This window comes from Aethalodelphis obliquidens, unplaced genomic scaffold, assembly GCF_003676395.1.
Source record: "Aethalodelphis obliquidens isolate GAN/ISIS:26980383/991018 unplaced genomic scaffold, ASM367639v1 scaffold27, whole genome shotgun sequence".
NCBI classification, from domain to species: Eukaryota; Metazoa; Chordata; class Mammalia; order Artiodactyla; family Delphinidae; genus Aethalodelphis; species Aethalodelphis obliquidens.
Window position 1 is genome coordinate 15,150,799 of NW_020837971.1, and position 12,736 is coordinate 15,163,534.

Consider the following 12,736-nt stretch of genomic DNA (forward strand, 5'->3'; position numbering starts at 1 on the left):
ATTCTCTGTTGACAGTTATTTTCTTTCGGCACTTTGAAGCTGTCATTCCTTTCCCTTCCATTGTTTCTGTTTATGTTGAGAAGTCATCTGTCAGTCTAACTGTTGCTCCTGTGAAGGTAACCTAGCTCTTTTCTTCATTGGCTGATGAAGTGATCATTTTTCTTCTTTTTTGAACTTTTACAGTGATGTCTGGTTGCTGTGTTCTTTCTGGATTCATAGGGCTTTTTGTATCTATAGCTTGATGTCTTTCATAACTTTTGGAGAATTTTTAACTTTAGCACCACTGTCTCTCTCTTCTCTTTTTGGATTACAATTTACAGGTATTTTAGACCACCCCCTAGTATCACATATGTTTATTATTTCTCTTCAATAGTTTATATCCTTTCTCTCTGCATGCCTTATTCTGGATTTCTTTTTCTGACCTATGTTCCAGTTTCCTAAGTTTTCTCCTGTATTTTGTTAAATCTGCTTTAAACCCACCCATGGAGTACACTATTTCAAAATTGTAGTTTTACAGATCCAGAATTTTCTGTTTTGTTCTTTTATAGAGTCTTCATTATTTGCTGATATTTTCAATCTCATATTCTATTTCTTTGAATGCTTTAAATATATGATCATTAAAACTTGTGTCTGATAACTCCGATATCTGAAAACCCTATAAGTCTATTTATAGTGCCTGATCTTTCTATTGGTATTTTTACCAGTAGAAAAATACTCTGCCTGTGTCTGATCGATTTTAGTTGAAAACTGGACACTGTAAATGAAAACTTATGGAGATAATTTGAGACTTAGAATGGGTTCTTTTCCTGCTGAGAGGATTTGCATTTCCTTCTGGGCTATACCTAGCAATCCAGAATAACCTCAACTGAATTTCAAGACTTAAAATGATTTGAAGGGCCAGGGCTGGTGTATTTCTCTGGTATCTGTTCTGCTGTTCAGGGCTCCAACTTGAATTGTGAAGGACTTAGCAGAGTCCTCCTCTTTGACAGGCTCTGAACTCTTTAAGTTTTTATCCCCTTAGCCCTGCAAGTCTGTCGAAAGTTCTTTTCACCTTCCCAGCCTCTCAGTGCATTTTTCTGGAATCAACACTGCCCCCCCACCAAGGGAAACAGCAGAAGTTTTCTTCTTCTGGATCTTGTCTTCAGTATTTTCCATTGTCTTGCTAGGTCTCTGATGTCCTCAGGCTAGGATTTCCAGTTTTAGGAGGAAACAATTACTGGATTCCTAATAAAATTTGAATTTGAGATAAACAGTGAATACTTTTTTTAGTTTTTTGTCTATTGTAATAATTGGGACAGACTTATACTGAAAACTTATTCCCTGTTTATCTGAAACTCAAATTTAAGTGAGTGTCCTGTATTTTATCCAGCAATCCTACTTCAGGCAGATTTATTTCCATATATTTCCAGCTAGTCTAGATGTTCTCTGAATTACCTAGTACATCATCACTCAAAGTGGAAGTTCACTTTTGCTAGCTGGTCAACAATCTAGCATTATTAAAAAAATTTTTTAGAGACAAATTACCAAATGAAAAGTTAACATGTTTGCTGAAATCCTAGCTGCCATGAACTACATGTGTGACCTTGTATAAGTGGCCTTACATTTTGGCCTCATTTTCCTTAGATGTAAAATAGGAATGATAGATGACATTTATTGAGGCCTTGTTATATGCCAAGTATTGTGCTAAGCACTTTTTTAAAAGGTTAATAATAATTACCTGTACTTCACAGGGATTTTGTGAGGGCCAAATTAGAAAATAGTATGAATGGTCTGGTGCATACTAAGAGCTAATTAACTGTTAAGACCAATTTGTTATAATTTTTAAACTAAATCAAATATTATACTTACACCAGGGCTACTACCATCATTACATACTGATGTCTCAAGTGCTACAACAGGAGAGGAAGAAAAACGATAGTTTTCGATTCTTTAAGTGATACTATAAGTAAAGTGAAACAGTGTATACTTTTTGAATACATGCCCACCCAATACAAATTATAGTTGTAAACACACAAATTTGTAGAGGTAGAAACTTCAGTATCATTCCACTTTGTGAATGAGCTGGTCACTCGTGCCCAAATCTGAAAACAAATCATGTGCCAGGCAAAAGCAACCAAAATGTGATAAGGAGATGTATTGCAGGTCCACCATTAATCCACGAGATTTTAAGATGTCAACCTCTTCCTCTGGAAGGGCAAGGACTACACCCATTGGTGAGTGGAGTATGGGCTGGATTTCAACCCCCTACTCACCCCTCGGTTGGACAACTTTATGTAGGACATGCCTGAACAACTATACAAGACAGTTCTGTTGATGGTAAATGAATATACAATGAAGAAGGGCAGCTCTTATGTGTTGACTACTTCATGCATACTAGGCTTCACACATTATTCCATTTGCTGTGTACAACAGCCATACATGAAACAATACATACAAAGCTGGCAATGGTATCTCCATTCTACATTAAATCTAAGGCTCAGAGAGTCTATATAACTTACTCTGTTAATGACGGGCAAGTCAAGAACTGGACTTACATCGATTTGTTCCCACATTCCTACTCTTTCCTTAGATCACTGTGCCTTCCTAAACTTCTGTTACTACATACATAATGACTCAAATAAACAATAGAAACTATTATAACAGAGATGCCTTGTGTTCAGACTTTGAGGGGATTTTTGAATTATTATCATTTTAACTAGAAAGGCAGAGGAAGATAGAACTACCTACCATAGGTCTCCTTAGATGAAGCATCTGAAATAATAACCAACAACCCTCTAATATTTCTTGGCCTTTGAACCTTGATACTTTTCTCAGAGGCAGCAGTAATAGCGAAAATGTAGCAATGTCTTTATCTATACTTGAATCTATTCCAAAAGTCATGTAATATTAGGCCATAGAAAATTCTCTGTGAAGAATTAGGACCCACCAGGACACTGTACCTGCTCCTGGGTTAACAGTAAGGCAGTGGAGTCAATCAAATGAAACCAGTAGTTCATCAGTCATTTTTTTAACAGGCATTTATAGAGAATCCCTACGCTACATGACACCGGAAATATAAAGATAAATAATATTTAGTCTCCTTCTTCTGCAAAAACTCAGTGTGGGGCTAATCAAACAGACCAGTTGAATGTAACTGTCACCAAAGTAGCGTGGAGTTTTGCGAGGTGAAGTAATCTTAATCCATACCACAAATCACTTGTATATTATATTTTTGCATGTGTTTTAACATTTGTGGGTGACTTCCCTTCAGAACCCATCCCTAAATAAGAAATTTTAAATAATTTAATATCTCTTTCAAGTCTAAATAGGAAATCATTTTAAATTACAGGAGATACTTAGATTAAATAAAAGGAAGATCCATTAATAATCAAGTTGCTAAATACTGGAACAGACTCTTAAAAAGCTTAGGAAAAAAATACAGCCTTTGCCAGTGATTTTTCAGAAAAAGATTACAATACTTTGAAGGTTTCCATGCATTCTTGGCTCTAAACGTGAACTGACCTGCTCGCCTAGCAAAAGGATTCAATACAAGACTGTCTATAATTTCCCTGACCTTTTTACTCCAAGGCACTGGGATAATTTTCTTTGACAGGAAAGCTAGTACTGCCTTTCCAGGATACCTGTTATATATAATTTCCTTCTGTGCAACTAAACTTGAGGTGAGGTCATTCGGCCCCTGCATGCCGATCTCACTGGCACCTACAGGCAGAGTAACTCATATTCTGAACTGCACTGACTCGGTGTGGTTACCTGGCCATATGGCTCGCTGCTCATGGTCCCTCCATGATCCCTAACCTACAAGATACCTGCCTCTCAGGCTGAGACAGTAGTAGATCTAGGTCTGTAGACCTAGTGTGGGGTGCCTTGGAGAATATGGAACTAAGTTATAAGATTGTCCACCGAGAACTTAAAAGGCAATCACAGATATGCAAAATCACTGCAGGGAAAGAATGAAGGGAGGAAACAAAAAGTACTGATATATGTAAAGTAAGAATATGTCCACTAAAAGGTAAACACCCAGGCATCATCCAGGCAGTGGGAAGTCTTAACAACTACAATTCAATAGATTAAAAAAAAAAACCTAAATACAAATGTCTAATTAAAATCTGATAAACAATGTTTAATCTCACTAGTAAATAAATGATATAAAAATGAGATGCTATCTTAGAGATGATCAGAGTTACATTTTCTGGTGGAAGTATACAGCGCTTTTTGGAAAGCAGTTTGGCCACGGGAAGGGAGAATCCTTAAAATAGTCCTATCTTCTAAGGAAGAATATTGCAATTCTCGCATCATTTATATGATATATAGAAAGAAACCTTTCCACATTAGCTAGGTTTAGGTTCAACTACATATAATAGAAAATCCAAAATAACAACAGCAAACAACATAACTGTGATCTACGAGCAAGGCTACAAAACGTAGTTCTTTATCTGGGCATTACCACCCAAAATAAAATTGAGATTCAGTCATTAAGGAGGAAAGGGAGAATGAGTTTTGATAGAGAAGTAGCAATTTTTGCTCCATTATCCTAGAGAGCAAACTTGAACTTAAAAATAATTTTCAAAAAGACATTAATTTTAAGGGAAAAATCCCAAATTTCCAAGATCAGGGAAGGATTTCCAAGTTACAAATTGATTCAATGATTCCATAGAACAAGCAATGTTATCTACAAAGTTTGGACTTAGTAGTTGAAAATGCTTATTTAATAATGTTGATTTCAAAAAAAGATTAAAATTCATTATTAAAGTTCATACACTCAAGTATGCAAAAAAAAAACCCATAGAAGATGTTTTATACTTTTCTGCATTGTCCATATTTTCCGTAATGAACATTAAAATGCTTGCTAAGAAAATTGTAGACATTAGTTATAAAAACATTATAATTGGAGACAAATTCCCACATTTGAGAACCAGGACCTCTAACTGGAGATTCCTCATGTTGTTCCAAACAAAATTAATGTAAGGGACTAAGACAAAGCCTGGTAAATTCTTCAAATTTAAAGAAGAACGTACTATAAACAGTAAATTGGGAAAAGCAGGTCACCTTCCAATGAACCAAACTCAGGTTGGCCACAGATTCTTTTCTGTACAAAATGCCAAAAAGTTATGGAGTTTCAGCATTATTGTCTAGTCATCGTCATCAGAAAATATGGCTCTCATCCATGTATTTCCATAACTTCTCAGAGTCTTCCTTCAGATCACCAAGATGCTAATCACAGTGAATTCAATAACAGAAAATTACAGAAGAAACAGATTGGTACCACCTGAAATCTTAGAACTGAGAGTTTAAAAGCAATAACTTCTGATGGGATAGGATGGATGCTGAGAAGTCTAAATGATGGATTTAACTTGGGTACAAAATGCTAAAACCAAAACAATTTTGGATGATGGATTTTCAGAAAGAAGTTGGACCTGTTCATGAAGCCACAAGTGAAGCGTGGTTACCAGGTGTGGCTGCCTGGCTCATGGGAGGAATTGGGTAGAAGTTCCTGGGCGAGTCCTCTCTGGCCATGGCTTCCCTTCCTGGGTTATACCCTACTTCTCAGTACCATTTTATTTTTGTCTTTCAGCTGAAACTAAGATCTGCTTCAAATACTACCATGGAGTGAGCGGAGCCTTGCGAGCCACCACCCCCAGTGTCACCGTCAAAAACTCAGCAGCTCCTGTAAGTCCTGTGTCCTCCTCTTTGGTCAGAACTAACTCTGGTGCTTCTTTACTTTCCTGCTCTGTTCGTATGTTTTAGTGTGTGTGTGTGTTGGGCGTAGGGGTATACACACACATATGGAGATATGTTGATAGATTATAAATAGGTAGACAGACAGACAGATAGAAACGCATCTCAAAATCCTGAAGAGGAATGAGATCCGAAGTAAACTTATTAGAAGGCGCACATACCACTTGTTGTTAGAGAAATGTCAGGCTTCAGTAGATAGCCAGATATTTCTAATAGACTCATGCGTAACAGCAGTGAATGATAAGTCTCTTTGGGACACATTTTTTTTTTAATTCCTTGGTGTTAAATATTTGAATTTCTGTATATTTCAAATTTTTTAGGCTTTTAAGTAAATTTCTGGAATAGAATTTATGATTTTAGACTGATTTTAGTCATAGAATTATAAGATGACAGGCCTAGAAAAGACTAGAATCTCTGATCCTTTTTTTTCTTTATATAAATGAGGAAAGTGTGCCCAAGGAACTCAAGTAATGTACCTAGGGTCACACAGTTAGCTAGCTGTAGATCAGGCATTTAAATCACACCTTCTGTTCCCTACTTTGTGGCTCTGCTTAGTTCTATGGTGATAAATGCCATCTTTTCCTCAATTACAGTCTAGTTTTTACCTCTGTTGTGCTTCTTACCTTAGTTCTCAATACATCAGATGAGGCTAGCTGAAATCTCCTTACAAACGGCATTCCTTTTCCTTTCATGTAACTTAAAAATGACTGACTTGGGGAGGCTGAACAAAAACCACTGAAGACTTTGTCACGCTAGTGTAAGTAAAAAAGATTTGGGTCTTTCTCCTATGTAAAAAAGAGAGAGAGAGAGAAAAGGAAGAAAGAGAGAAATTCAAATGAAATGTGAATGATTCAGAAAGAATTTCGGCTCTAAAAGATACTATTTGCTGTTTCACAAGTCATTTCTTCCATGTGCTGAAGAGGATTGTATTGAGTCCTTGGTGGGAGCAGTAAGACAAACAGGCTTGAGGACCAGGAACCCATCTGCTTCCATTCTTGCAGATGGAGCAGAACTGGACACCGGGCTGGGGCAGAAGGAGGGTGGGAGTGGACAGGGCTTCCCGTGAGGGGACACACAGCGGGAGGGGCAGGGAGAAGCAAGGGAGGTGCCAGACACACTTTTCCCTGACCCCACCATTTCTCCCTACGCTCTCCCTGCAAACTGGAATGTGATGTCTGTCATTTTACTGGGTGGGTCAGGACTCTGAGTGTGAGAATCTGAGGAAGTATCCCCAGAGTGCCAGACCCCCATTTCCAGACGCATTTGTAAGGTCCATCTTCCAAAGAGCGTACACAGAAAAGCTGAAGCATGTTGCCAGCTGTTCAGGCAGGAGCGAGGGCTAAATGGAGGCAGTGAAGCTGGGTCTGAATTGAACCAGAGGCGAGGTGGATTGAGGTGGACAAAGCAGGAATGCACTGAACACACAAGAGAGAAGGAAGAGGCTGGAAGTGGAGTCTAGCTGGTGCAGACGCAGGCTTGCAGCTTTCCCCTGGCAGGCTTGGCCGGGGCAGAGGGTAATCTTCCCACTGCCTCATCGGTGATGAGTCCTGTGGCTGAAGAGAGCATGCATTTTCCTGCAAGAGAGTATTTTAATGTGCATTTGGGTTCTGTAATAGTTAAACTCTTGGTGGACGTTATCGTTCTGTACCATGGTGTACTTTTCAAAGGCATTTTACTTGCAGTATTCTAGGTGATTCACAGCACAGCTGTGAGACAGGCGGGAAGCATTTTTTGGTTAAGTGACCATGGGCTATATGCTAGTGGAGCTTAATTAAATCTAGTCTTTGCTTTCTGCAACTCAGTTCAGTGACTGATATAATCTAGCAGACTTCCAGGTTGAATAAGCCTTTGCAGTTTGGTATGGGAGTTAAGCTCACTGTTTCTAAGCAGAAATGGCTGTTCAAGTTTTCCAAAATCAACTTGTCAATAAACTTGGAGTATCCATGTTTAAATTGAGGATGTCTGGTGCTGCACTAATCTCTTATGAAGAGTTGTTTCTCTATGGCCACTATATCATGTCCCGAAAGTCATTGTGTTAGTTTGTGGCACTATGCTAAAACCGTAATTCTTTGAAAAGGAAGGAAAAGATTCCCATTTTCCTTTAGTATAAGGAGCACTTCAATGCTTTGAGCAGAACAGGGTCTCTGTTGTGTGTTTCTTTTCTCATTTCCCTTTATCTTTTGCCTTTGTTCTACTGACATCTGTTGAGGTCCCTGTGATAAAAAGAGGTTGTCATTTATCTTTCAGAGGCTCTCATTTATTTATTAGTCTTAATTGTATATCAGAATCTGTGATGAGGAAGGGTCATAGAGGTCCATGTCATATAAGCTGTGTCATAGAGAAGGCATAGTTATTCTGTTATAAATGATAATACTGTCTGAAATGTCCAGTACTGGATTATGAAAACCCACTGTGCTGTGTGCAGAGAAATCAGTGAGTTGGTGCCTGCAACCCCTGGGAAGGCTTTCAGAGGAGGTGGTGTGCAGGCTGAGTCAGCCAGCACGAATAAGAAGCACTTTGCCAGGTTTGGAAGGGAAGTAAGGCCCAGCCTGGACAGCATGTGCAAGATCACAGGGGTATGAAATGTCACAGGCCTGGTGGGGAACAGACCTAATTGTGTCAGGTCTAAAGAACATATAACTTACTTCATTTTCTCCATATATCACCCTGCATTTTGTTTTTCATGGATTTTGTATCTTACTGGGAGCACTTAGCATATGCTTTATATTTTTCTTATATTTTCTGTAGAAAATCATTTTCAAAAGTAAGCTCTTCCTCTCAATATTTTTGTCCAGGCTCTCTTCCCTTTGTGCTTCACAGTCTCTGAATAAGCCTCTGATAGTTTTCTCGCCTCTCCATTTATACATCAAGGGACAGAAATCTATGCATAAATAGTCCTCAGCTCAGTGCACTCTCCACTGTGTGAGCCTTCAAGCTTCTCCCTCCAGGTCTGTGTCTCGACAGGAGGTTTATACATCCGCCCTTCCCTCTGTGGGACCATCACACATCCTCTGATAGGTGGGCATCTTCTGGATGGGATGAGGGCGCTCCCTCTGCCTGCTGGGTTCTCCCATAGTGCGGAGACTCAGACGCATCCGTAGCTGTTCTCAGTATAAGTTCAAAGTCCTGAGCCTCGTTTCCAAGACTTGCTCTGAGGAGCAATCACTTGGCACTGCAGTGGCCACCACGTTTCCCTTGCCCCCAGCAGTGCTGAGACCTGGGGACTAGACCTCTGGACACAGAAAATAGGTGGCTGTTGGAGCGATGACACCTGCAAGCCCAGGGGGTGGGGCCCAAGGAGCGGGGGAGAGACCACTAGAGTGAGGGGGCAGGCAGAGAATGGAATGTTCCTACCTTCTTTGGGGCCAAGTGTTGAGGGTCCCCCAGATTGAGAGGCCAGACCATGTGTAGCCCAAGAATGTATCTCTTACTCTGTCTTCACCAATGTTAAAAATTGTGGAAATCCCTTCAGGATTTCATTATGCTGGATGTTTCTTGTCCTTACTTCACATTGCTATTGTCTATCTATTTACATAGTCTGTACTTCTAGAAATTGGAAGTGAACGTTTCAAGTTTTTCTTCTTCTTCCACCATTTTCATCTAGTGTCTCTGAAACCAAGCTTTTGATAATAATTGAACAGCATAAAGTTCAAAGTAAAGTTCTCTGCCAAAACTTGAAATATCTTTCTGTGAGTTCATGTTCACAGATTCATTTGCTTTGTCAGACCCCTAAGCAAAGGTAGAGTCGATATTCTCAAAAAAAAAGCAACTCAATAGGACATTTCCTTGGGAATGTAGGTTAAATCCATACTCTAAGGTAGGATCAGGTCAGGATTTTCCTCCACAGATAGTCTGGGTCTCCTGCAACAGACAAATAGGTGATTAATAACCCCCAAACTCTAAGTTATTAAGGTTGGCAATAGTAATACTTGAGAGTTTTAAAAGCAGATCTTTCAAAACGTATTTTAAATCATAATAAAGCAGCTGTGGAACAGCTAACTTAAAGTTATGAAACCAGCTGGAAAACACTCCAACAAAATTAGTTGCAGAATTAATTCACAGGTGACTGATGTGACCAGCCATCTAGAATTGTTAGAACATAAGCCAGTGAATTTTGGAAGGCACCTGGGTTTTGTAATAAATGATGGTGTGCCCTTGTATTTGGCAGAGATTAAGTGGCAAGACCTGTTGCCAATGGAAGGTGCTCTTGGTGAACATCAATCACAATGTATCATCCGTTGGGGATGAAGGTCTCCCAATTTACCAAAGGGTCCCCTTCATCCTGTGTGTCCACATAGAGTCTCAACTTCACCCCAAAATGTGTCAAGAGGGAGAATCAAAAAAATTCATGAAGGAGCAGAGAGTTTATCTTCTCTTTTTAACAGGGACGCACTGTACTACTCTAGGGAAGGGGGCCCCAGCATTGAGATCCTCCAGAGACTGGCCAGTGATCTTCACAGCCCCCGAGTCAGAGACAGCCTTAAACAAACTTCTGGACAGAAGCATTTCCTAACAGTTATTTTTTCACCATTTCAGTTTTTAATCAGTTATGCTATGTGAAGAATCGCCTCTACACAAGGAAAGAGGAACTTGAGGAAAGTTTAGATCCATTTTCCTTAAATCATCAGACAACAGTGCCTCGTGAGGATTTAGTCAGAATCAAGCCTTTCGTGATCTCACCAGATTCATGCCATACAGTCATATCATATTCTTAAATCTGCCCTCATTTCCAGTCCTGATCTGGAAACCTGGTCCCATGACATTTTGGGAAGATGACATGATATTTTTTTTATGACTTGGATTTTGTAATAGCCATAGGAGCCTTTTAGGAACTTATTCTGTTTTGCCTGTTGCCTCACCAACACATTCATGATTTATTTTTTGCAGCATGTCAAACCAGGCACTAAAAAGGAACTTCATCGGCGATCCTATGATAAGACAAAAGTCTAGGACTTCGTCTCTAATATTCTGAAAATTGGTTTCTGAATGAAATAATCTGTTACACTAAGACTGCAAGAAGTCTGAAGCAATTGCACAGTATAATATTCTAATTTTTCATTTCTTTCTTTCGTGTGTATTTCTGTTGGACTTTCCTTAGGGGAGAATTTAAGGGAATATTTCGATTTGTAGAAGCTATTAATCATATGTTACAGATGAAACATGATCAGTGTAAAGTCAAGTGCTTAAGCTAGAATTGCACACATGATTTACTTACATGCAAGGGATCAGTGTTGCCCAGACATTTACTGGTGAGCCTTAGCATGGTTTTGTGAGGCAGTATTTGACAAGATCTCCGGGCTATTGTAGCTTTAAATTCTGTCTCCATTCCACAAAGCCACGGGTGGAATGGGAATGGAGTTTCTAAGGGGGATAGAGAGGTTGACAGATATTGACAGAACATATAATTTCTTCTAGCTGAGAATCCACAGCCCCATTTCATCTCACTCCTAATTTAGCAAAGTGATGTATGGTGCTCAGAGTCTCCTGCCTCTGATCCTCTTTCCCCAGGACCCACTCCCACCTCCTCAGCACCTACCCGCCTGCCAGTACATGCAGTCCTCTGATCCCCCCACTTTGGAGGTCTGCTTAGCACACAGTTATTTCGTGCATCTTTGTGTAGCCTGTGGCTTCAATAATTTTTTTTAGTAAATATGTGTGAGTGAGCTCCTCTGTGCTAATGACTAGGTATAGAAAACTGAACAAGATAAACCCCCATCCTCATGAAGCCACCTGCCTGGGATGGGACAAGTGAGTAGTGGGGAGACAGATGAGAAAAGAGGCAATGACAAAGGACTCTTCCATGTGCCGTGTTAGTGGACCTACAGGACACTTTGGGAAGAGCAAGGATGGGCAGGCCCAGAACGTGATGGAGGGCTTTCTAGATGGCATAAACCCAATCATCTGCACACCATAGCCGTGATTCCTGATCAAGCCCTTTATTTTGTCTATGCCAGTTTAACCCAGAGTGTGGGGATCTGCTATTCACATGTGTAGCTTCAGCAAAAGTCCCTTGAGGTTTTGATTAAACTAAAGCAGGGTGATATTTAGATACTTGTATTTTGGTTAACACATCAGATGGACTCACTCTTCCAAAAGAGAAAGAAGCAGAAGGGAAGTCACTGCCACGACAGGCATCCTCTCTTGGAGGATTTACCCAGGCCCTGCCCACAGTCACCCCTCCCTAAGAGGCACCCCAGAAGTTCAGATCCCATCCTGGCCCAAGATTAAGAAATTTGTTCAGTTTTAGGGGAAGAGGTTCGAAGTTCGCTCTAACGTGGTATTTTGGGGTCTTGAGTCTGGAGTTGTTGTTTCCTGATAAAGTTTCCCCACCAGCCTCATTTCAGCTTAAACAACAGATGTTTATTTCTCACAGTTTTGAAGGCTGAAGTCCAAGATCAAGGCGTCCGTAGGGGTGGTTTCTCCTGAGGCCTCTCTCCTTGGCTGGCAGACCGCTGTCTTCTCACTGTGTCCAGAAATGTCCTTTTCTCTGTGTGTCTGCATCCCTGGTGCCTCTTCCTCTTCTCATAAGGACACCAGTCCTATTGGATTAGGGCCCAACCCTAAAGACCTCATTTAACCTTAACTACCTCTCTAAAGGCCCAATCTCCAAATACATTGGGAGTTAGGGCTTAAATATATGAATTTGGCGGGGGGACACAATTCAGTCCATAACAGAGACCCGCTGTCTCCTTGGGTTGACTTGACAAAGTCTCTCCCAGCCATCTGCTGCAGTCTCTGTGCTCCAGGAGTAATCATTCATCTATCTATCTTTTAACTGTTATTAGACAGACAGACACACACACACACACACACAGGATTTGATTCTAATTTCCTGGGACTCTTAATGAAACAACACTGGAGAAGACCCCTGATCTAAAAGAGCCAGTCCTGTCTCCCTGGTCATATAAATATAAATATACACACACTTATATATACACATATATGTTTATATACAGTTATATATATATAATTTTATTTTATTTTTATTTACATGAACTTG

General features: G+C 39.9%; 1 protein-coding gene across 1 annotated transcript in view; it reads left to right on the forward strand.

Annotated features, from left to right (window-relative positions):
• The window catches only part of HECW1 (HECT, C2 and WW domain containing E3 ubiquitin protein ligase 1), a 260,620-nt gene that overhangs the window by 30,525 nt on the left and 217,359 nt on the right, over nucleotides 1-12,736 (forward strand). Inside the window, exon 3 of the mRNA XM_027123988.1 lies at nucleotides 5,573-5,667. Within this exon, the coding sequence (XP_026979789.1) occupies nucleotides 5,573-5,667 (95 nt within the window). The remainder of the gene's footprint in view (nucleotides 1-5,572; nucleotides 5,668-12,736) is intronic.